General features: G+C 46.6%; 1 protein-coding gene across 1 annotated transcript in view; it reads right to left on the minus strand.

Annotated features, from left to right (window-relative positions):
- Nucleotides 1-24560, minus strand: part of LOC142818071 (uncharacterized) — a 294427-nt gene that overhangs the window by 155686 nt on the left and 114181 nt on the right. Inside the window, exons 4-5 of the mRNA XM_075896326.1 lie at nt 13982-14020; nt 8272-8406 (exon numbers count right to left, since the gene is read on the minus strand). Of these exons, the coding sequence (XP_075752441.1) occupies nt 8272-8377 (106 nt within the window). The 5' untranslated portion in view covers nt 8378-8406; nt 13982-14020. The remainder of the gene's footprint in view (nt 1-8271; nt 8407-13981; nt 14021-24560) is intronic.

Genomic DNA, 24560 nt, shown 5'->3' on the forward strand with positions numbered 1-24560 from the left:
CTGTTGTATCGGGAAAGCAATATCGTAGCACTCAAGGAAAATAGCTAGGAAAGTATTATATGCGCTATCTGGGTTGCATTGCACATACACAGGTGACCAGTCAGCACGTTCAATTAATTCGGTAAACTTAAGCAGTGATTTGTCATCAATATATCTGTACCGCGCGATATTTGGACATTTAATTTTGTGCTGCAGGTTTTGTGTAGAAATGTAGATAGGTAGGTGGTCACTTAGGTCTGAGCACAGTATGCCCGAGGTGTAATCGCAACTATTTAGGCTTGTTATACAGACGTCAAGTGACGTGGAACTATTGTGAGTAATACGGGTTGGATATATAATGGCATTCCGACATCCATATGATGCTACAAGGTTTTTCAAGTCAAGCGCGTACAGCTCTTCACTCATCATATTAATATTTACATCACCCATGATAAAATATGGTTTTTTTATCTCATTAAAACAATGCATGAGGTTTTCCATATGACTGAGAAAATGCCTCTTATATCCAGTTGGGGGTCTATACACCACGGCAAGTACAAAAGAATTTGTTTCTATTGCTAGGCACTCTATGTCACCATTACTCACAGAAAGATCATCAAGCATTTGAAAACAATATCGCTGCCGCAAGTATATAGCCAACCCTCCACCTCTTCCTGCGCGATCCAAGCGTGCTATATTATAGTTAGTGAACTGAGGAGACATGTCAGTATTACACAGCCATGTCTCTGTAAACAATATTGCATCGATGTCCACGTGAAGAGAACTCATAAAGACATCAAATGCTTCATGCTTGTTCCTAATACTTCTTATATTTTGATGTAGTATGGTAAAGGAGGCATCATTAATTATTGGTATTGTTGTTTCTATAGTAGACATGGTGAAAAAAAAAATCCGCCTTCTCTTCTCCTTCCCTTCCCCTTTCTTTACTTAATGAGACCTAAATCAATTGGGCTTGTTATCCGGATTACATCTGACGTTTCATCTTTGCGCGCAAGAATTTTTCCTCCACTAGACCATACGAATTTCCATTTTGCAGATTTATTTTTTGCTATGGCTGCTTGTTCTGTCGCGTCAGGTGCTCGTTAACATAAATAACGCTTTCCGCTCCCTCGTAATCGAGGTGACTAGAAAGGATCCTTTGTTTCTTTGCTTTTGCGAGCACCGCATTACGTTTGTTGCGCGAGATGAGCCGGACAACGATGTTCCGTTCATTCCTTTTTGCCGTCGACACCCTGTGACAGATGTCGATGTCACTGTCAGATATTGGCTCGCCCACAAGCTCACCTATCTTTTTCACGACAATAGTTGAGTCAAGTTCCTCTGGTGCACCCTTTATCTCAAGATTGTTACTTCTTTGATATTGCTCAAGTTCTTCAACTTTCTTTTCAAGCCGATGATTCTCGGCTTTTAGTTTTTCGTTCTGAGAAACCAGTTCTTTTACTTCCGCTCTTAGTGCCCTGATATCGGTTCCTATTTTCTTTACTTCATCGCATGTATCGCAGCAAAATTTCAGGCTTTCTTTTAGTGACCTTATCTCGGCACGTATTTCCCGTTGAAAATCAGAGATTAACGTTGCGATTTCTTTCTTGTCACCCTTACTCATGATAGGAACTTCACTTGACAAGTACAAAAAAAAGAAAAAAAATGTTTGTCCGGCAGCAGTGCAAAAAGCAAGGAAAGTAGTCGAGGGATACCTCTTTCTTACCTGCAAAGAATTGCAGATGTATTTTTGCCGTCTGATCGCTTTGTAATCATATGGTGGGTTTAACGTCCAAAAACCACCATATGATTATGAAAGACGCCGTAGTAAAGAACTTTGGAAATTTTTACCACCTGGGGTTCTTTGCTATCCACCCACACAAGAGCACACGGGCCTACAGCATTTTCGTCTCCGTAGAAAGTGCAGCCGCTGCAGCCGGGATTCGATCCCGCGACCTGCGGGTCATCAGCCGAGCACCTCAGCCACTAGGCCACCGCGGCGGGCCTGCTCCGATATAAAGCATGATCATCCTTCTGGGGAGCGTTGCATGCGTGAAGCGTACATGATTCTCTTAAGCGGCAGTAACGTGTACATCAACAAAACAGGTCGATGTATTTTCGGGTCACTCACCAGATCCTCAATACTGGAAAAAAAACAAGCGCATGCTTTTCTCCCGATATTTCTTCTCCTCGCGCACTTCTGTGACACAGACAGCAGTTCCCGTAACGTCGATAGTGTACATGCTCTCGATCGGTCCGTATACGCGAATTATTAAGAGTGATTTGTGTCCTGCACTGCTTCTTGCCCCGCCGCGGAGATCTAGAAGAGCACTCTGGAAATTTCGACCACCTGGGGTTTTTCAACCTGCACCTAAATCTGAGCACATGGGCCTACAGCATTTCCGTCTTCATCGGAAATGCACCCGCCGCAGCTGGGGTTCGATCCCCTGACCTACGAGTCAGCGGACGAGTACCTTAGCCACTAGACCACTGCGGCGGTGCGGCCGAGGAGGATGCATTGCGTGTGTAAAGGAAAGGAGAAAACCTCATCTTTGAACGCGGAGTAGTGAGTGGCCCTTTAAGGTTCGCCTACAGGAGCATGCGCTATCCATAAAAAATAGTACCGGTTCCCCTGTCCTGTTTCATTACAAATGTGTGCATTTGTACCCTTGATTTTCTTCCAAACATCTCAAAGGGAAGTCAGTGCGCGGTTGCAACGTAATAGGCTGGTGTGTAGTTCACTTAACTATTCCGCAGTAGATAGCACAGCCTGCATGGTCAATCGTCTTAAATTACATTGAAATTGGTTTTAATGCAAAAGCAGCTATATAGGCATTCTCGGCTGTATTTCGCTGGCGGCGTCAGCGGCATGCGCCGTATATGTATAAGTATCTATATATACGATAATGCAAGAAATAAAAAATCAACAACAAAAAAGAAAAAAACTCCGGTGCGCGGTATTGATCGTGGGACCTCCGCATCGTGAATGCGACGAGCCACCGAACAGTTTTTTGGCGACATGTAGCGTATCTATCTATCTATCTATCTATCTATCTATCTATCTATCTATCTATCTATCTATCTATCTATCTATCTATCTATCTATCTATGTAGCCGCCTACGACTTTTAGCCCTCCTGGCCATTTGGATAACGGTGTCGATAACAAACTTGGTATGGTATAACATAACTTTATGACGAGCATATCTGACTAGTCAAAACATGAAAATCATGGCATCTATGCCATGAAAGTCATGATTCACACTTTATGGTCTTGCTGCTCTTGCGGTGGTTTCGTTCACATGACATGTTGCAAACTTGTATGGTCTTACATGATTGCATGGCGAACACAAGTGACCGACCCTAACATAAAAATCATGACATGCGTGTCATGTAACAACATGACTACATGTCACGGTCATGATGAGCTCTCGGCCATTTCGCTAGCGGCACATATACCAAATTTGGTATTACCGTGCGTGAATGGATGACGAAGGTATCTGACTGGTGCAAACAAGATAAGCTTGAGATGCGTGTCATGTAACATCACTACATGCTACCCTCATGATGCATTCACGGCCGTTTCGCTATAGCTTCACATATACCAAATTCGGTATTACGAGACGCGAACGGACGACATAGGTAAATGACACATCTAAACGTGATACTCACGACATGCGTGTCATGTAACAACATGACTACATGCCACACTCATGGTACGCTCGCGGCTGTTTCGCTAGCTTCACACGTGCCAAACTTGGTATTACGTGACGTCAATAGTTGACGAAGGTATGTGACTGGTGCAAAGATAATAATTATGAGATGCGTGTCTCGTGAGAACATGACTAGATGCCACAGTCAAGGCGCCAATCCATTTAGACGTGACGTAGTGCGCATGCTGGCTGGCCTTTTTTATTTGTCGCATCACGCCGGTGATGCGACGCCAACCACCGGTCCTGCCATATACTCACAGGCGCGTGCTGCGTTGCTTCGACGCATGCACGTTTCAGAGCGTCCGGCGTCCCTTCTTCTCGAAAAGAGGCAGAGGCAGTGCTGGTGTAGTAACGCATTGCCGCCAAATGCAGCATGTCGCATTTCGCGCTGGTTGCCGTCGGGCCGCACCGACGGACACTGGTTACGCCAGTCGCGCTGGGCGTCAGACTGTAGAGAGCTCGTGTTTTGCTAAAGTAGCGTCGCTGTCAATGATACGTTGGAATATATTGGGCCCTTCATAATGTACTCGACACCGTTTCGCTAGCTCCACTTATACTAAACTTGGTGTTACATGACGTCAATGAATGACGAAGGTATATTACTGGTGAAAACATGATAATCCTAAGACGCGTGTCATGTAAGAACATGACAACATACCACGCTCATGGCGTGCTCCCGGTCGCTTCGCTAGCTCCGCATATACTAAATTTGGCATCATAGGTCGGGAATAGATGACGAAGGTAAACGACACATCTAAACATGATAATCATGACACGGAAGTCATGTACGGCATAATTCACCTCCAACTAGTAACGTCGTGGTGATTTGAAAGTGGCCTATCAACCTTCCTCATTAGTGCTTCGCATATATTCTAATCCTACTGTACGTGGGATCCGCCAATTTTTTTTTTATTGAATGAGCCACCGAGCGCTACCTCCTTGAACATTCAAACGGCAAGCTATTCACATCTTCCACTTACCACTGTTGGTGGTTATCTCACGGGGGGGGGGGGGGACCTATCGTACTTTCAACAATATTAGCAAGATGGCGTAGTGAGCGCGCGGCGGCTCTCATCTCTCACGCATACATTGACCCGCGTAGAGAATAAACGGGTGTACGCTCGATCGCGCATCCTTATCTTTCAGTGGAGAGGATCGTACGCCCTGGCTAGCCTTTGGATTTTGCCGGAGTGATTCTCTTGTGGTTACTTGGCGCACAAAGGTCAGCGCAATCGTTCACAGCCTTCATTTGCGAAAAGAACGCGCTTTTTCAGACACAGCTAAATGTAACAACTGAGAAGCTTATTCGCGTTCATTTTTACCTGTGATCATGTTTCGTGCGCCATTTATGCGTAAAGAACGCGGGCCACGTTACGATTTGCTTCCAATTGTGTGCGTCAGCTCCCAATTCGTTGCTATCGCGATCATTGCTTCGCCTTTTGCGGCAAAGCTGTGGCCTTTTTTTTGCTTGATCGCTTTGTCATTTTGGCCCTCTGCTACTGTTACATGGTGGTCATTGTTATTATGCAGCAAAATTTGAAAAGAAGATGAACGGCGTTACGCGAAGTAAACCAATTGCACGCTGCTGATTGATTGATTGATTGATCGATTGATATGTAGAGTTTAACGTCCCGAAACCATCATATGATTATGAGAGACGCCGTAGTGGTGGGCTCCTGAAAATTTTATCACCTGTGGTTCTTTAACGTGCGCCCAAATCTGAGCACACGGGCCTACAACATTTCCGCGTCCATCGGGAATGCAGCCGCCGCAGCCGGGATTTGATCCCGCGACCTGCGGGTCAGCAGCCGAGTACCTTAGCCACTAGACCACAGCAGCGGGGCCACTGCGCGCTGTTCCTAGTACTCTGTGGTAGCCTCCATTAGTTTTTAGGGGGCGAAGCTTCTTAAAGCGGCACCCGTTCGTCCCTCGTAGTAGTGCGTAACATGTCTTACGCTTTGACCTGCAAAGTGGTGCCGGTGGGAGATTTCTCCTGTGCGTTGTTGAACAATAAAAAATTCGCAGCGAGCGCATTAACTAAAACCCAAATTCTCCTGTCTCTCATTCCCCATTAGCAGCCATTGGCATGTACATTGAGGGCTATCTGACAAGAAAGGGTTTTCGCCTTAGGTGATTTTCGCCTTAGAATCTTGATCCCTCGTAAATAATTGCTCATCGTTCCCCGTCATCTCCGTTCCGACATCTGCGCCACGTTTCTTGGTGACCTGTTGTGTAGCCACGCCGGCGTGTTAAAAACATACACTCGCTCGCAACTGCTCTACAACTGGCGAATTATGTACTAGTTTTTTCGCTGTTAGTCTTGCCTTACGTGCCAGCGATGTGAGATACCCGCTCAAAATACCACAGGAACCTCGCACCCATTACAATGTCCGACCCGATCTTTTAATGGCGTCACAAATTACATATAAGGTCTGCTTCCCAATACGTCCAGTAGCGACCGCTGCGTCATTGTCGCTACCCACTACCTTAGGCGGTACGCTGAAACATCTGCGTTACCTTCTGCTGCTGCAAAAGGTGTCGCAAGTTTTACACTGCAAAACCATGATTTAAGGTATGGAGCGCCTCAGGAATTAGTAAGTGACTGCGGCCGCGCGTATCTCTCCAAAGCTATTAGGAGATTCCGAAAGGACCTGTTTTTCGGAGAGTTCGTGCTTACATGAAGCCGATGACTTAGTGGCAAAAACATATCGTGGGACGGGAAGAGAATGGCGCTGTTTTTTTTCTTCTTCAGTTCCTATTTGAATAATTGTCTTTTGCCCCTCAATTATCGGCACCAAGCTATCGAAGCGTTGTACAGCGAGTGTCACCGCATACATTGCACTACCAGGGCCTATCACACGCAAAGTAATGGAATGACAAAACCTTTAATGGTACACCTGGCGATGTGCTGGCCATGTACGCTTCACCCTATCACTCCAATCAGCAGAGCATATTGCCTTTTGTCACGTATGCCTATAACAATGCAACGCAGATCACTACTGGATTTTTGCCTTTCTTTCTTCTTTATGGATGCGAACTGTCATTAATATTAGGCACAGCGTTTTCTAATCAGCTCGGCCATTCAAAGTCAACAACTGTCTCACAGCTGCACATGCTGAAGAATGTCGCAAGTTTGCTTGTGCGTTAAAGGGGTCATAAAACGCTCGCTCTAAAGCGATATGCGAAGGCACAAGCGTCCACACGCACTAACTAGGCGACGTCATCCTAAATAATGCTTTGCCTATCGAAGGACGCGGAACTCTTCGGTACTTGCGAGCGCGTGCAACCGAGACACCCATCAGCGTCTTTTCCATACGCAATAGCACTACCATGAATTCTGACTTTATATTAAGCAGCGTTCTTGTGGGACGTGGATGGTGTATGGCAGACGCCGATGAGCGCCTCTTCCGCGCACTCGATGTGGCATATATAGTTTCACGATCTTCAACAGGCAAAGCGTCTACGCTTATCCACTCGGGCTGATGATATAGTCAGCGCGTGTGGCTGCCGATGGTGTCGCATTGTCGTTGAAAAGCGACCGTTTCATAACCCCTTTAACGTCAGAAGACTAGACGTGCCAAAAACAACGCCATGATGCATCACTCACGCCAACGCCTCGCCTACGTGCTTTGTCCTGACTCATAGGCATTGTTCAGTCGAGTTTTCAAGTCTCACTGCAGCGCCAGAATACATAGCCTAGCGTATAAAAAAGCAACCTTCAGACAGCGTCGATGAAAAATGGAACGCGACGCACGCTTTGCGCGCTGCATTGGTCGGCGAATCGTGGCTGGGATATATGAAAGACGCGCGCACGCGTCTACTTTCGAATGTGCAGAACTTTGAGACGGGGCAGTGTGTGCAACGCAGCTCTCCCTCCTAAGTGGGTGGTGCCTATTGGTGTTGCTATGAATTCCATGTCTTTCTTCGAAGCACTACGGTCTCTCTCAAGTTGTGCACCAAACATCACCGGTCAAATCTGACCTTAGAGCCCTACAGACTCGGGAAGCATGTAGAGCCGCTGGATGCGTCTCCGAACAAGCGTCATCGCGGATAAGATAGATAGATAGATAGATAGATAGATAGATAGATAGATAGATAGATAGATAGATAGATAGATAGATAGATAGATAGATAGATAGATAGATAGATAGATAGATAGATAGATAGATAGATAGATAGATAGATAGATAGATAGATAGATAGATAGATAGATAGATAGATAGATAGATAGATAGATAGATAGATAGATAGATAGCGATGTCAAAAATGAACTCGCCTTCATGTAGGGTGTTTTGCAAATGCATAGTTTTTTGCACCTCCTAAATATTGTACATGCACAGTATTTTCATTTTGTTATTTGCTCAGAATATACCACAGCATGATGCTAACACATCACAGCTTTAGACTTCCATAGTATAACACCCTTAACCTTTTTTGCTGATTCCCTCTACTCTGCGAAATGAAATAAATGGAATGCAATGAATGTGCAGATACACAACTAAGTGCAAATCTTTTTTTAGCCAAACATAACCGCAGTGGAAACAACGGTAGCCATAACATATTGAAGAAGAGTACACTTACCGTTCTTAGTGGCCAAGAACTTGCGGTGCTTTGGATCATAAACCACGTCAGAGTAGATCAGGTGTGTGCAGTAGGAAGTTGGGTACTGGTCTTGTTGCGTGGTCATCTCGGTGACGATACACACCAGTTCTCTTGCTTGAGAATGACGCAGTAGAAGGAAAATCATTCCATTGCATTCAAAAACCCGATTGCCACTAAGACACTCAAATTTGTAACAACTCACAGGTGTCTAGAAATGGAGTATTGGGATGACGCTTCCACAAGAGCGATTCCGTAGGTTCATCGCCAATCTAAGAAACTCTTCTAGAACGAGAGTTAACGTCTAGGCTTCCTTTGGGACAGCACCTCGTGACCTATTATCGTGAAGATTGTGATCAGTACACGCTAATTTAGTTGTACTCGTTGATTGAGCTTAGTGCTGTTGACCAACCTCATAACACATCACCTTGGTGAGCATCTTATAATGTAGGAGTGACTGAGGGGTAGATGACGATTCCACAAGGAAATCATGCGTTGGAAAAGGCTCGATTTCAGTATCTGTATTGAGCTCACAAACAACAGAACAAACAACAAATGTGCTCTGTTTCTAGTGTAACTTATGATGAATCCTTCGCAACTGCTTGTGAGCCGTGCACAGTATGGCACTGCGCCTCCAAGCACCAAGAGACAACAGCGCTTGGATTGTGAGCATATCGCATACTCTAAATGCCTAACGCACATTCGTAACATTATCACCTAACATTTACGCCGGGGTTCCCGAAGACTTCATTGACGTATGTCTGTGAAGAATAAAAACCTCAATAAAACGAAGATGACAAATAAACAACTAAAAAAGTTTCCATAGTTACGATGACCCGGGTTTTCAACCCAGGGCCTCCCTTTCCACTCCGATTTAACCACAGCGCCGCCGCCACACTTAAACACACGCATCATATTTTTTGGTTTTATTTATTTTACACTGATTTTGTTGATATAAGGTGGTGTCACCATTTTAAAAATGTGCAGTGAAATATGAGCAATAATTGCTTTTTAATTGACAATCTTACGAAGTGTGAACGCTTAATCTTGAGCAATATTGGGGGGCGCTGCGGACAGGGTTAGCCATTTGGGGTACCGTTTTGTGCCGTTGGGGTATTCTTAAGAGCGGACAAGCAGACAAATGTACAGCCAGATGGACAGACCAAAATTTTCCCGCCTAAGTTTCCCAAGAAAGACTATCGTCTTTAAAAAATGGCTGCTTATCTGCGTACTTCGCTGAAAGTGATATTGATAGTCGATAGCATTTTGTCTGAAGGCTGGATGAATGGATAGATTGATATGGCTGTACCCTTAAGACAGCTTGGTGGCTATTGCCACCAAGCCGTAGTACATAGTGAACCAAAAACTAGATTAATTTTTTCCTTTAAATTTGAGGTTGAGGAGTAGTACATTGCAGCCAAGGTTTCAATTTTCACTCGTGCCTTGACTTTAGTCACCAATCAGATAACCTCCTTCTAGTAATTTTACCCGCTTAAAGTCTATTTTTTCCTCCCTGTACCTAAACCCTAGTGCTTAGAAAAACTCTGCGCCATCATCCTGAACTACAGGGTGAAGCTCTTTACAGAACATTATCAAGTGTTCGGCAGTTTCCTCCTCTCCGCACACAATGCATACTGTGTCTACCCTTTGCATTTGGCTGCGTCAGAAGTGGGTGCCATCTGCCACTAATATGGGAAGCAGAAGCTTGTGTAGAGTGCAGAGGCACAGGTAGGTGGCTGCACCGTATCGCTTTTGTGAAGCGCAGGGACCACCTGCTTTTCCATACATATCGTCGCATCGTCAGCGCCGTGTCAGAAACACCAGGGTTCTTAGAAATATTTATCTATGCATTTGCTATAAACAAACACACCACCTAATACTTAGGTATTGGTGCTGCGCCTTCGTTATGGTCATACCTAATTTTTGATCGAAATGTTGACAACTATAAACACATCCACAAGATCGATATGACTGGGCGTTGAGAAAACTTCGGCTGGATGGCTGAATAATTTTGTGCGACAGAGAGACATACAGACAGACTGGATGACTGACATACAATACCAAATATACTGTGGTGACGTACGCAAAAAAGAAGACCACTGCATCATGACTTAGATGAGCGCAGACTGAATGCGCATCGGTAGTCTCAGCGCTACTCAGCGCTAGAGCCCCTCTAAGTCAAGGCTAGTTCATTCAACGCTGGCTAGGAGGCACCCTATTCCGCGCCGTGGAGGCTGACTCCCTGATTTGCAATACTTTTTGATTCCGACTCCTCTTCGTTTCAGTACAATTTAAGTGAGTGCTTTTTGGTGGTGTGCCTGCAAGAAGCGGGACGCATTCGCGCTTTCATGGCCCATGGCTCTCGAGCTCTGCCTCTGCTATTCCTGAAGCACAGAAGGGTAGGTTTGTGATGATATGTGCGTGCGCGGGTTTGGTTGTGCCAGAACAACAGTGCGCCGTAAAGTGGTGACTCGGTGATGATCTGTGCGACGTTTTGAATTCGCGCGCCGTGCAGGCGCGAAATGTGTATGTGCCGTGTGGTGGCGAAGAGGACGGCGATCTGTTGCGCGCGTTACTCAAGAAAGCATGGCAGTGCGAGAGCTGTGTGCAGGCATCGCAAGGTTCTAAGGATGTCTCCTTCGCTGCGCGTCCGGTCCACGGGAGAACCAGCAGGCCTACTTCCTGGTGCCTCTGCGTAATCGAAGCACTCGCGCTTGTTCAACCACGAGAGGAAGAACGGGCCAGGGAGCAGGCACGAGGCCGGGACAAGCCTTACAGCTTTCTACTCACTGTAGCACTGAGGGTTCGCCCACCACCCCGCGGGACCGAGTACGTCTTCACGGAGCAGTTACCGTGGGCCGGAACTCCGGGATAGATGGCCGCACCTCTACGTGACCATGTCGCTCACCGAGCTACGTCATCTACACTCGATGACTTCGACTCGGTGATATCGTCAGCTACTTCTTCGTCGACTATGAACCGTATGGGTATCTTTTGACTTTCGTGCGTAGTGGACAGGATAATCGCTATTTGACTGTGTTCGTCATTTCTTTTATGTGGTGGTTCGCGTGTGTAAATATGTTCTACAAATTTTTAATATATGCTCTATGCATTTTCCAAAATGAATCTCACATTCACCGCACATCGCCTCTAGGACAAATCCGTGCAGATCTCCTCTCAAACCCATAGATCCCACTATTTTGCCGACAAGTTTCTTAAGGAAACTGCTGAAGCAATGTTCTGGCGAACGGGCTTCCAACATCCTTGTTAACAGGAAGAACTGCACTAAGCGTGGCAGCTCTCAAGGAAAAAAGGCCGTGCATTCACAAAGCCGGAGTCGAATTGATGCGCAGGTCATCCCACCACTGCCATCCACTGGTGCGACTGGGGGAATTTGTTTGCGACCGCACCCATCCAAGTGTCAGGGCGAAGACAAGCAGAAAAGTCAGACCTGAAAACGGTCGGAACTGAAAACTGGAACCTTTATTTACCAATTTTAGGCTGTGTTGCTAGAACATGAAAAGACAAAGCATCAAGCGATGTCTTGTGCTCGCAATTTTGTAGCCTTGTCTTCCCACGATTCCCTGCAGGGAAAGCAACTGAGCCCTGGACAGTCCGGTGAAATTGTCATCTTCATTTGCGCCCACGAAGAGCAAAAAATAAAAACGGCCTCCTTCTCAACCCAGGAAAGAGGGAACAGGCGCGCCCAGTTCGTTGCACTACGACGGAGAAACGCACACAATAAAAAACACAACTCTCGCAGTGCGAAGAAGGGAAGTCTCACACGCAGAAAGGACTAATTTAGGAGGCAGCCTTGCCGTGCAGGCCACGGTGTGCAGAAAACTAAGACTTGAAGGACACTGTTGAACGTGAGAAACGTCGCTGAAGATGGCTCACGGGCACTCGGCTCATTGTTTGGCCTATTCTGACGACCCAAGCAACGCAGAGGGGACCACTTTTTAAGGTATTCTAGAGAGCAAACAGCCTCTTCTAGGTAATCTGTTGGTCGTGCGTGTCAAAAGGGTTTCGATAGAGACGAGCCGATGGCCGTGCAGAATTTGCAGTATAACTGCTCTGTCGTCGCTAACTCTGGACACATCAGGAAGTGCTGCAGAGCCAAAACAAACCGGGGTAAATCTATCCTAAACTAGTCCATGCATCCAAGCGGCGCCAAAACTTGGGATCTATCACAACAACGGCAGGAAAAACGACTTAGTTGCTTTGCTTGCCCTTGAATCTCGCGCGTCCGATCCCTGATGTGTCCAACTGTTCAACTTTTCCTAACCAGCCACTAAGCGCGCACTCTGTTTTCAACGATGTATATGCGCCTACGCGTGCAGGTCACAACCGCCTTCACAACGCAGTAACTATAATGTGTTCATTCGATATGCTTAACAGATGTCTCCGACTGCGTTCTTATTGTGTTATGTTGAAGCTCGGTGCTGTACGCCAGCCATTTACTGATGAACGGAGGACAACCCTTTCCATTCATAGTGTTCAGAGATATTACGTGATCATGCTCTAATTGGCACGAAATCACCAATGCCTACCACTGGCGTAATTGTGGTCTCGCGGAAGGACTGAACCGCAAGCTAACGTATATGCTTGAAATACGTTATAGCTTTGGACCTCCATACTTCAGACGCTTTGCTATCTTATTCCATTGTTGCCTGCGATCGGTCGCGCCAGAATAATGCGGGCTGCTCTTTTTTTGTCAGCATAAACCAGTATTTCAAATAGGAACCTCCCCACTACCTGGTCACTTTGAAACACTGAGTCACGGGCGCATGCTGACATCAGGTGAGTTTATAGTTTTCAAGTTTACCATCAAAAACACTGCAATAATGGTGGCTGGGGAATTTATTTCATTTGCATGAATTTTTACCCAGCCAGACAGATGTCTTTTGAATATGTTTTGCTTTAAAAAGTATTACACGGCGGCGCAGGTAGCGCTTCAAACGAAGGGACTTCAAATTGTCAACGAACTATTGGCATCGAGGTAAGTATAGAAAAGAATGTCATTCTTGTACACAACATAAGGAAGTGTATATTTGAATGGTTCATGCTTCAATGTGTTAATGTCTACACAGAAATGAAGTCCGTAATTAGGGCTGCTAATCCACGCATGCCAAATCACGTGACCTGGTCTACGGACAAGTTTGAGGAAGAAGACAGAGTGTCTCTGCCATTGTCTCGTTCTCCTCCATCATAGCGAAAGCTTCTGCACTGAATGCCCTAATGACGCAATTGGTCGCGACAGCACACAATAGCACCTCCAGTGATTACCGGAGCCGTAGCCACTATGACCTTCGACACGTGAACTTTTATATTCGCGTTGGTTCATTAGTGCTACGGTTCACTCGACGCATCTTGTCAGAGAAGTTTCTTAACAGCTAGCTGCACTTACGGATGGTTACAATAAATAACCGCAAGACTTTCACGACAAATCAATTTCGAAGCTACCTTATATCCACACTACTAGATGCGCTGTTCACGTCTTTGCTTATGTATGCCCACATCTCGATTCTTTTGCGAACTCGTGGGGAGTCGGTGCTCGTGTCCCTGTAGGCAGTGTTACGGGAATAAGATGAACATTTCAGGGAAAGCAAGTGTGCTGTGACATCTTGGTTATTGTGCTGCATCACTAGCATCAATGCAAATAGTTGCTTCTGGCGTTTTTGCAATATCTTACCAGAACTTCGATGTCTCCGGAAGGATCTGCCCTGAGGAGCTGAAAGATATAAAACATTGCTTTTATTTTGCAGATGCGGAATGTAATTCATTTTTTATATCAAGCAAATGAGAGAATACATTATTATTATATACAAAAGAAGGTCCCGTAGTTACGAACTGTATTGCGACCTCCTGTACATAATAAACTGAACAACCCTAGTAGACTGAATATCAATGAAATTAATAAATAATAGCAATAATAATAATAATAATAATGACTAATTTGTATAAAGTAAAAACATAGCTTATAAACAGTGTTAGGAAAAGCATTGAACAGTAATGTGCCAAAGTCGATTATAGTAAGGACAGTGTGGGAGACTTATCGAAAGGAATAAGCCGTACAAGTGTTCGCTATAAACACTTCTAACATTTTCGTGGCCACAAAATCAACCCGGTAAGTAATAAGTGTAAAAATAATCGACTTTTTAGTTGCGAAGCAGCTCTTTAACTAGCTTGTATAATGCTGTCTATCCGCGTCTCCGTGCCAACACACCGCACCACCCTCCCTTCTCCGCATCTGCTGGGGCGGTGCCAAGTAGGCCACAGCTACCCTCGCAGTGCACGGTGACCTCATTTTCTCCCTCACCTGCCGAGTGCTCACCGCGTGTCACATTTCTCTCACTTCACCCTCTCCACCTCTTGCAACGTTCCAGCGCACATCAAGTGAACACTCTTTCGGCTCGTTTATCTGCGAAGTAGCGGACGCAGGAAAGTGAAGGTGATTGACCCGCCGAAACATGCGCCGAAGTGGTATAGCCTAATAGCACGTTCACACTTGAGAGTTAAAGAAAAACAAAAACGCCAGAGTGACCGGAAAACGCCGACCGCGCGCTCGAAGATGTTCACATTAGTTCTGCCCCATCTCGTCACCGTTGCTGTCGATACCTTGGAAATTAATTCGATTTTGCCTGCTTTATGAGAACTAAAGTTCATACCGAATTTTAGTTATTGACGCAAAGTAGTGAAATAAAACATCTCGCACCTTTTCAAACGTTGTTTCGGGAAGTAAGGCAGCAAAAACGACACGAGCGAACGCACCGGCAGCGGCGGCGGCGCATTCTGCTGGCTGTACACAAACGCGAGAAACGTTGGTGCATGCCGACTCGTTGCCGCTGCACCGCCTACTTCCTGAGTTCTCGGCGAACGTAATCCAAGTCAGGCTCTTCGTCAATGCGTCCTCGTTGAGGACATCAAGCTTCGTCGTGATGCACGGGTAGTTTGCAATTTGAGCCGATGTGACCCACCGATTCACCATGTTGAGTCTACGGCCAGCTGGCTAGGTCACGTGGCTTGATTAAGCGCAGCCAAGGCTGTGAAGCGGAAACCGGACCCTGTTTCGCGTGGCGTGAAAATTGGTCACAGAGCGATTCATGCACGCCGGCCGCGAAGCGTAGTTGTCCGGCCGCTTGGGCGGCGAAACAAGCCATTTTCCGGAAAGTTTCGCCGGTTTCGCTCTCTTTAAGGCCAAGTGTGAATATGTCATAACCCCGTCGTTGCTGGCGTCACAAGCGCTAGCGCAGCCGATCATGTTCTCGAATTGCGGTGTCGCGCCTGCAGCACCGACGCGGTGCGAGTCCAGGAAACCCAGCGCAAGCGTCCTCAGTGGGTGAGGAACATGAACGAGACTCGAGCTAAGAAAGCCAAGTGAAAGTGGCGACAGCGGAAGGCCTACGCCGGCAAATGCTCGACGTCGCCGTGGTCGGCAACACCTCAAAAGCGCCGTGCGCCCTTCGCCGAAGCGCGCGCCTGCAAGCGCTGTTCTCCGCTGGCTGATCCAGGGGCGTCTCGCCGCCTCATCGCCGATTGCATCGGCGCGTGGCGACAGTCCGTGGTGCCGTCAGCGAAGCCGTGGCCGAGTCCCGCTATCACCAAGAGTTCCTCCAACATAGGTTTGTTCAGGTCGCAGTTGTGCGTGCGACTTTCTGTGGTTCGACAACCGCCTCTCCAGTGTCGATTCCGTCCGCAACGACAAGTAGCAGGAAGCGGCGACCGAAGTGATTCTACGCAAGTTTGGTGCCACTTCGGGGTCCCGATGAGCGTCACACACGGTTACCGTGACCTGTCTCGCTCACCAGAACTTCCCGAACTAAGCTGTTTTTCTGGGGCCCGCATTGCCGCCCGTCTTAACCACGTCGCGCCGTGCACACCACTGCTGCTTCGCATCTCATCAGGGTTCCCTTTGGGCACATTGTCCATAATGTTTATCTTATCCTAGTTCAATTTTTCACTAAAAACTTAGTTGAATATTTATCTTAGCTGAGGAGCACCGATACGTGATCGAGTTGGACAATGTAGGTCATGACTGGGTGACGGATGTTTAGGCAAAAAAGGGCGCTCTGGCTCCACAGATAAACACAAAGACACAAGTGAAGCTAGCAAAACAGCCGCGAGTGCATCATGAGCGTAGCATGTTATCTTGTTGATACATTACACGGATCTAGTGGTTATTATGTTTGCATCAGTCACACACCTTCGCTGTCTATTAACATCACGTGATACCAAATTTGGTATATGTGAAGCTAGCGAAACGGCCACGAGCGCATCAGGAGTGTGGCATGTAGTTATGTTGTTTCATCACACGCATGTCTTGATTTTTGTTAAGGTATGTCACTTGCATTTTCCACGCAGTCAAGTCATACCATACAAGTCTTGCAACACGTCATGTGAATGAAACCGACACTAGAGCGGCAAGACCATGAAATATAAATCTTGACATTCGCGACATAAGTGTCATGGTTATGATGTTATGACCAGTCACTTATGCTCGTCATACAGTCATGTTATGCAAAACTAAACTTGGTATCGATATCATTACCGAAGCGGGCAGGAGAGCCACAAGTGGTAGGCGGCTTACATAGATAGATAGATAGATAGATAGATAGATAGATAGATAGATAGATAGATAGATAGATAGATAGATAGATAGATAGATAGATAGATAGATAGATAGATACGCTTAGTCACCGAAGTTCGCCAAGAATGGCTTTATTTATTATAATTTTGCCCCTTGTGATTGCCTAGGTTCACATTGTGACGTTTGGTACAAATGAAGTATTGTTTTTGTATTGTTTTTTTCTTAGTTTTGCCGATGGCAACTTTCTAAAGGAATCCTTGTTTTGCGCGCATAGTGATGGCGCAGTGTGGCATGTCTATATATGCACATCTTGAAGTGGCAAAGTCTTGGTGGTCTGAGCTCTTTCCTCTATCCCTTCTCGTTTTTTTCTTCAGCTTACGCAGTAAGTCGAGCTTACTAGACAAAAACGAAAACGTAGCTGATGGTTCCGTCTTAGGTATCAGTGAAACACGAAAGTGAAACGTGTCTTCATAGAAGTATATCTTTTTGTGCAGCGATATATAAAAGCTTGTGTAGTTTCTAAAGGCGTTTCACAACTGTAGCACCGTTTGACGTGGACACAGCCGCGTCAAAACGTAGTGACACGTCTCCATCGCGACGACTACCACCAAGTATAATGATTTATTTGTGGTAACTAAAGGTTGTAACATATAACTACATGCATGCAAATTGAGATTCTAGGAGGCGACGCGCGTGTGTATTTTACGAGAAGACGAAGGGTGGTCTTCGCTCGGTGTCTAGTCTACCGGTCACCCCGCTGCTGCTCCTCGTTTGAAATATATTTCATCCACAGCCTCGTCGATACGGCGTCTCTCTTCCGTGACATATTTGGTGGAGGTGGAACGTTCCCCGTCCTCACCACGAAGCTTCGCAGTGGCCGCACCGTCCAGCCTCCGGCCATGGCTTCTAATGATAACCCCCCCCCTCACCGCCATCACCTGGAGCGCCAGCTACTACGTACCTTGCGATGTCCCACCTCCGTGATCCCGGTACGTTCTCCGCCCAGCCTGGCCTTGACGTCGACTACTGGCTCCGCATGTACGAGCGCGTTAGCCTGCCTCACCGATGAGACCCAACCATGACGCTCACCAACACGGCGTTTGTTAATTTAACACGGCGTTTTCTTAATCGCGCACAAATATGACATCATCAAGCCCACACTAAGCACTGCTCTTTGATATTTGCGTTTTCAAAGATCTTCATTTGTGAAAACAGCACTGTGTGTGCCCGTGAGGCCAACTCAAGGGCTCAGGCACACCGCATTTCAGCAACCCTGCACGCAGAGGTTCGTAGCTCGAACAGCGAACACGCACCGGCGTTCCAGGTCCTGCTGGCCTCAGTTTCCCACCACCAAGGCACCACATTCGCCCTTAGACATCGTTGCCTTGCTGCAGCGCTTACTGCAGCAGTTTTATCAAAGAAGCCGGTGCTATCACACTCCAAGTAGTCGGCGGTGAAACGTCGTTGGTGCATGTACAATCTGCACCGCCTCAACGACACGCTGTAGGGCGATAACACGAAGCATAGGGCAATGCCACAATGCTCATGGCCTGTAGGTCACGCACCGTGCAATTCAATATGGCTTCAAGAGATTGATCAACTTTTGAATTCGCATAGTAAAAGATATGACGCACGGACATATGCACCGTGTCGCTTTCACCAGATGAACTTTTCATCGTGGAATGAATGTATATCAGACCAAAGTACTTTCCTAAATGACAGGATCAAACTGCTCAATGTTCGCTACCCGACTTCGGAACACCACCAAAGCGTCATCCGCCACGTGTCATCGTTCGCTCTTGTCAGCACCAGGTGCAATGTAGTTTTTGTAACCAAGTTCATCGCCTTCACCAAGCAGGTTTTCCTAATCCCCAGCTAACTTCCATCACTGACACTCTTCTTACGTCACTAAGAGTGCCTGATAATGAACAAAGCAACAGCATACTCAACAAACCACATGCCAGCACGGCTGTTATTCCCTACGCACGCGAGGTTTCCCATAGACTAAAGAAGGTTGCTGGCAAAATAGGTGTACGAGTTGTGTTCTGCGCACGCGGCAAACTCGCCGGGCTATGTCGCAGAGTTAATATTGAAGGACTTAAGAAAGAAGCATGCGCTAAGAAACACGCTACGCACTATTTTTAATGTGTTTTAGCAATTGTATACAAGATATTGTCACGGGGTCGTGACGTGGCCGAAGACAGGAGACTTCGTGTTGGGATTTAACTGTTTATTTGGGCGAACCTGTGCCCGGTAAACAGAAAGTCCAATTACAGCAGCAGTCTTGCACAGATAGCAGTCTTGGACTGGTAGCGGCGAATGGAGCGTCGGCCTTCGATGAACAACTGACAAGCGGCGAAGCGCATCGGCATTTATACTCTTGCCGTCGAATGTTCTAGCGTTATCGCTGGCGGTGGCGTAGGTTCCAGAAAAATCTGTACCGTTCGCACTGTGGGCGTGATTTTATCGAAATGATCTACTACAGTCCGGAACCTTCTCGAAAACTGCGGGCGCGGTTTGCGCTGAGAACTGTGTGGTGTTTTGGGACGATAACAAAAAACTTGGGAAATGAAACGTGGCATTGCCCCCCTCTGAAAAAAGGCTTCGTCCCGATGCTTTAACTAAAGATGAAGGTACAATAATAATGCAAGAAAGTACAATGAACAAATTACGATACAACAATAATACAAAAAAACACTCAGTTTGTTAACGCGCATGAAACGGCTTGAGCCGCGCGACATGGACGACTTCAGGTCGCGATCGGCGTCGTTGAGAGTTCATGATGCCGTCGGGGACAACCTCGTAATAAAGTGGGCCGAGACGTCGAACCACCCTGTACGGTCCGAAGTACCATCGCAGAAGCTTTTCACTTAGTCAACGTCGGCGTATCGGTGTCCACACCCAAACGCGTTCACCGGGCTGGTATTTTACGAAGCGTCGTCGAAGGTTGTAACGGTGGCTGTCGGTCATCTGTTGATTCTTGATACGGAGACACGCAAGTTGTCGGGTTTCTTCGGCGCGTTGAAGGTACTCGCTCACATCAAGGTTTTCTTCGTCGGTGACGTTGGGTAACATGGCATCGAGCGTAGTTGCCGGGCTCCTTCCGTAGACCCATTCGTACGGAGATATCTGCGTCGTCTCCTGCACCGCCATGTTGTATGCGAAGGCCACATACGGAAGAATGGCGTCCCACGTCTTGTGTTCGATATCGACGTAATTGACAGCATGTCGGCGATCGTCTTGTTAAGCCGCTCGGTGGGGCCGTTGGTCTGTGGGTGGTACGCTGTCGTCTGGCGGTGGTTTGTTTGGCTGTATGCCAAGATCGCTTGAGTTAAGTCGGCAGTGAATGCCGTTCCTCTGTCGGTGATAAGGACCTCTGGGACGCCTTGACGTAGGACGATATTTTCGACGAAAAACTTAGCTACCTCGGATGCACTGCCTTTCGGCAGGGCTTTTGTCTCGGCGTAGCGGGTGAGGTAGTCGGTAGCTACCACGATCCAGTTGTTTCCGAAAGCCGACGTCGGGAACGGCCCCAGTAGGTCCATACCAATCTGCTGGAAAGGTCGGCAAGGTGGATCAATTGGCTGCAAAAGTCCCGCTGGGCTTGTCGGTGGTGTGTTGCGCCACTGACAGTCTCGGCATGTCCTCACATAACGAGTGACGTCGGTGGTAAGACGTGGCCACAAGTACCTTTCTTGTATCCTCGCGAGCGTGCGAGAAACACCGAGGTGCCCTGCCATCGGATCGTCGTGCACGGGCTGCAGGAGTTCTGGTCGCAGAGCTGAAAAAGGCACCACAAGGAGGTACTTAGCTAGAAGCGATGAAAAGTTTTTCTTTTGTAGAAGACCGTTTCGTAAAAAGAACGACGAAAGTGCGCGCTTGAATACCTTTGGGACTTCGCCGGTCCTGCCTTCGAGGTGTTCTATTAGGGCCTCAAGTTCCGGGTCGGCCCGCTGTCGTTCATTGAAGTCGTCGGTAGTTATCGTTCCCAAGAAGTGGTCGTCATCCGGGTCGTCGGGTAGCGGTTGGTTGACAGGCGCACGAGAGAGACAGTCGGCGTAGGAGTGTTATTTGCCGGACTTGTAAATGACAGTAATGTCATATTCTTGAAGTCTCAGGCTCCATCGTGCGAGGTGACCTGAAGGGTCCTTCAAGGTGGCTAGCCAACACAAGGCGTGGTGGTCGCTCACAACTTTGAAGGGCCTGCCGTAGAGGTAGGGGCGAAGTTTCGACGTTGCCAAGATGATGGCGAGGCACTCCTTTTCTGTTGTGGAATAATTTGCTTCTGCTTTGGATAGCGATCGGCTGGTGTAACTAATACCCTTTCAAGTCCGTCAGCCCTCTGCACAAGAACCGCACCAAGACCTACGCTGCTTGGGTCAGTATGTATTTCTGTCTCGGCGAAGTCGTCGAAATGGGCATGACGCGGAGACGGCTGGAGGCGATGTTTAAGCTCCTGGCAAGCGTGTTCCTGTGGCATTTCCCACTTGAACTCCACGTCGGCCTTGGTAAGATTAGTGAGAGGATCGGCGATGCGGGCGAAGTTTTTCACGAACAACCTATAATAGGCGCACAGGCCCAGAAGTCGGCGCACCGCCTTCTTGTCAGTGGGCGGCGGGAAGTCAGCGATGGCGGCTGTTTTCCGTGATTCGGGACGAACTCCAGACTTGCTGATAACGTGCCCCAGAAACAAGAGCTCCCCATCTGCACTTTTCTGGCTTCAGTGTGAGTCCGGACGTCTTGATGGCTTGAAGTACAGCTTCAAGGCGCCGAAGATGCTCGTCGAAACTCGAGGAAAACACGACGACGTCGTCCAAGTACACATGGCAAGTCTGTCACTTCAATCCTGCCAGTACTGTATCCATAACGCGTTGAAAAGTTGCAGGCGCGGTTTGCGCTGAGACTCGTGTGGTGTTTTGGGATGATAACAAAAAACTTGGGAAATGGAACGTGGCATTATTGTTTACAATCAGGCTCTGTTACATTGGCCAAACAGGCCGATGCATTAATGATCGCTTAAGGGAGCACGCTTACTCTCTAGAAGGATCCGTTCGCTGCCACTTGGCGAACCGTTGTAAGAAGTGTGGCTGCGAGCCAATTTTTGACAGATGTGTGATTATTGGGTGATATAAAAATCAGCGCGAACGCGAGATTAGTGAAGCCCTCCACATTCAACAGTTTGGTGCTTCCTGTGTTAGCGTACCTTTGATTTTTCTTCACGGCGGTGAATTTTTTTACCTAGGGTCCCTGATATGACTGGCTCTTGATGAGGTAGGCCGTTCAAATTCAAATTCAAATTCAAATTCTTTATTTCTGCCTTGTAGGGGTACAGACAGTGGAGGCGCAGAAAAAGCTGTCAGAGACAGCTTGACAAAGCCGCGACACCCTTTTGCTTAGCAGCAGCTTCACAGCAATGTTCATTAAACAACAGTATTAACATAGTGTAATGGCAAATAAACAATAATCGACAAATACAAAAGAGACTCTAAAAGATATTATAAAATAGAAAAAAAAAAAAAAAACTAAGCTTACATATTAACGTACATGGCACGCAAAGTATTCTTTGACGAACTGAAGAGATCAAAACCACTATGTAAATATGAATTTAGAAGGGAAGGAAGAGTAAATTGCAGGCGTTGTCGACCTAAGTTTATTCTGGGTGTCGGCACAACCCAAGACTCTCCATGCCTTGTCATAAATGTCATTTTTCGTGCATGCAAATCGGCAAGGTATCGTAGATGGTTTATATTTTTTAGAGTTTCGAGTTGAAACCTGACACTCAAACGGAATTTGTACAAGTTCTCGATCTTTATTACATTACTTTGCAAAAAGAGATCTGCACTGGGCGAGTGCCAAGGTACATTATGAACATGACGAAGGAATCTCTTTTGCAGAATGTAGATACGCTGAAGACAGCCAGGAGTAGTCGTGCCCCAGACTAAGTGGCAATAGTTTAAATAAGAGTAAAAAAGGGAATTGTACAATAGTAGTTTTATTGGTTTTGGGAGAACGTATTTGAGCCTGCCTACAATCCCAGTTATTTGAGCCAGTTTCGTTGAAATGTGATCCACATGCTGTTCCCAAGACATAGAGGAGGAAAAAACCACTCCGAGGCACTTAAATTGTTCAACCACATCTATACATCGTGAGTTCAGTTTAATGCCGAAGGAAAAAGGAACTGGTTTATTTTTAGGGCGGAATACGACAGCTTGTGTTTTCTTCTCATTGATACGCATGCACTTGGATTCTGACCATTTTTGTAGCTCACTCATGGTATCATTGCAATCCCGAACAAGGATATCAAGATTATTTCCAGAAAAAAAGATGCTAGTATCATCAGCATAGATGATAAATTTAGCAGTGGTGTTGATATTGCAAATGTCGTTAAGATACATATTAAAAAGCAATGGTCCTAATATACTGCCCTGTGGAACGCCACAGGTAACAGACTTTAGTTCAGATTTTATGTTGTCAATGCAAACAGCCTGTTTGTTCGGCACATGTATATTCGATTTTGCTGATGTTACGTGGTTATGCACAGATTCTGTTTTCCTATACATTGCAGTTGGATTGCGATAAACTTTGGTTGTTATTTCAGCGATCTGTTCTCGTCTCTTCCATCTCCTTCTGTCTTTTGCGCTGTTAGGCACTTTCTTTGTATACCAAACAGAACAGCTACACGGATCTTCCTCCAACTCGTTCTCATACTGTGAACCCTCAGTCAAGCGCGTTTTCACGGGACTATCTGCTAACTGCGTCCGGTCGTTCACCTTCACCCGGTCGTCGCTCCTTGTTCATGCGCTGTCGGCCAGCCCATGAAAACAAGGGAAACCAGCTGCCACAGTTCAAGAGGCGAGAAATGCACTGTCGAAATGCTTAACCCCTCGAACTTCACAGTCAAATACTCCAGAAGTTTCTGTAGAACGTACTCGTGCATATGCTTTTGTTGATAGTTGTGCTGCCATTTCTGTTATAGGTGCCAAACTTTGCCTAAAGCTTCAAAAAGTGACTACACCGCCTAATATGATGTCATCGCGTACAGCCAATGGCAAACTTGATTGGCCTTTAGCAGCCTGTAATGCCAGACTGATAACTGCGAATGAACACTACACTGTCGAGTTAGTTATCGTTTTATCATGTTCACACGAAATTGTACCTGGGTGGGGTTTTTCATTTTAAAACTACGCCGTTACTGATTGTGCAAGATTCAAGCTTGAACTTTTCACGTTTTTCGACCAACTCGCCAACCATGCTCAGCCCACCGTGTACAAACTTATTGTCAAATAAGGCACTGAAATTCTTCCGACAGCAGCTGTGTAGTTCTCTGTGTCCTGTGATGGCATTAGAGACGAAGCTGAATTATTTGAACCATCAAGCCTCTTCCTTAGTCGAAAAGCACTGTTTTATTTAGGAATCCTCATTTCTGAAGGAAACAGTGCTCTCTGCCTCATCAATCCCCTTACGTAGCCCTTTGAGCAATTTCAAGGCGAATCTCTTAGAAACGTGCATGCGAAAAAACAAAGGACAAATTTTCGCCATGCCGCCAGATTCTGCCGACGACTATGACGCCATCACTGCCATCAACCCTTCTGATGTACCACCTTCTGAGGTTTTCAATTCATAGATCGCCGATGGACTATTGTGATCTGAGCACTCTGAGCTTCTCTATCTGCTCTACCAGTTG

This window comes from Rhipicephalus microplus, chromosome 5 (genome assembly GCF_043290135.1).
Source record: "Rhipicephalus microplus isolate Deutch F79 chromosome 5, USDA_Rmic, whole genome shotgun sequence".
Lineage (NCBI taxonomy): Eukaryota > Metazoa > Arthropoda > Arachnida > Ixodida > Ixodidae > Rhipicephalus > Rhipicephalus microplus.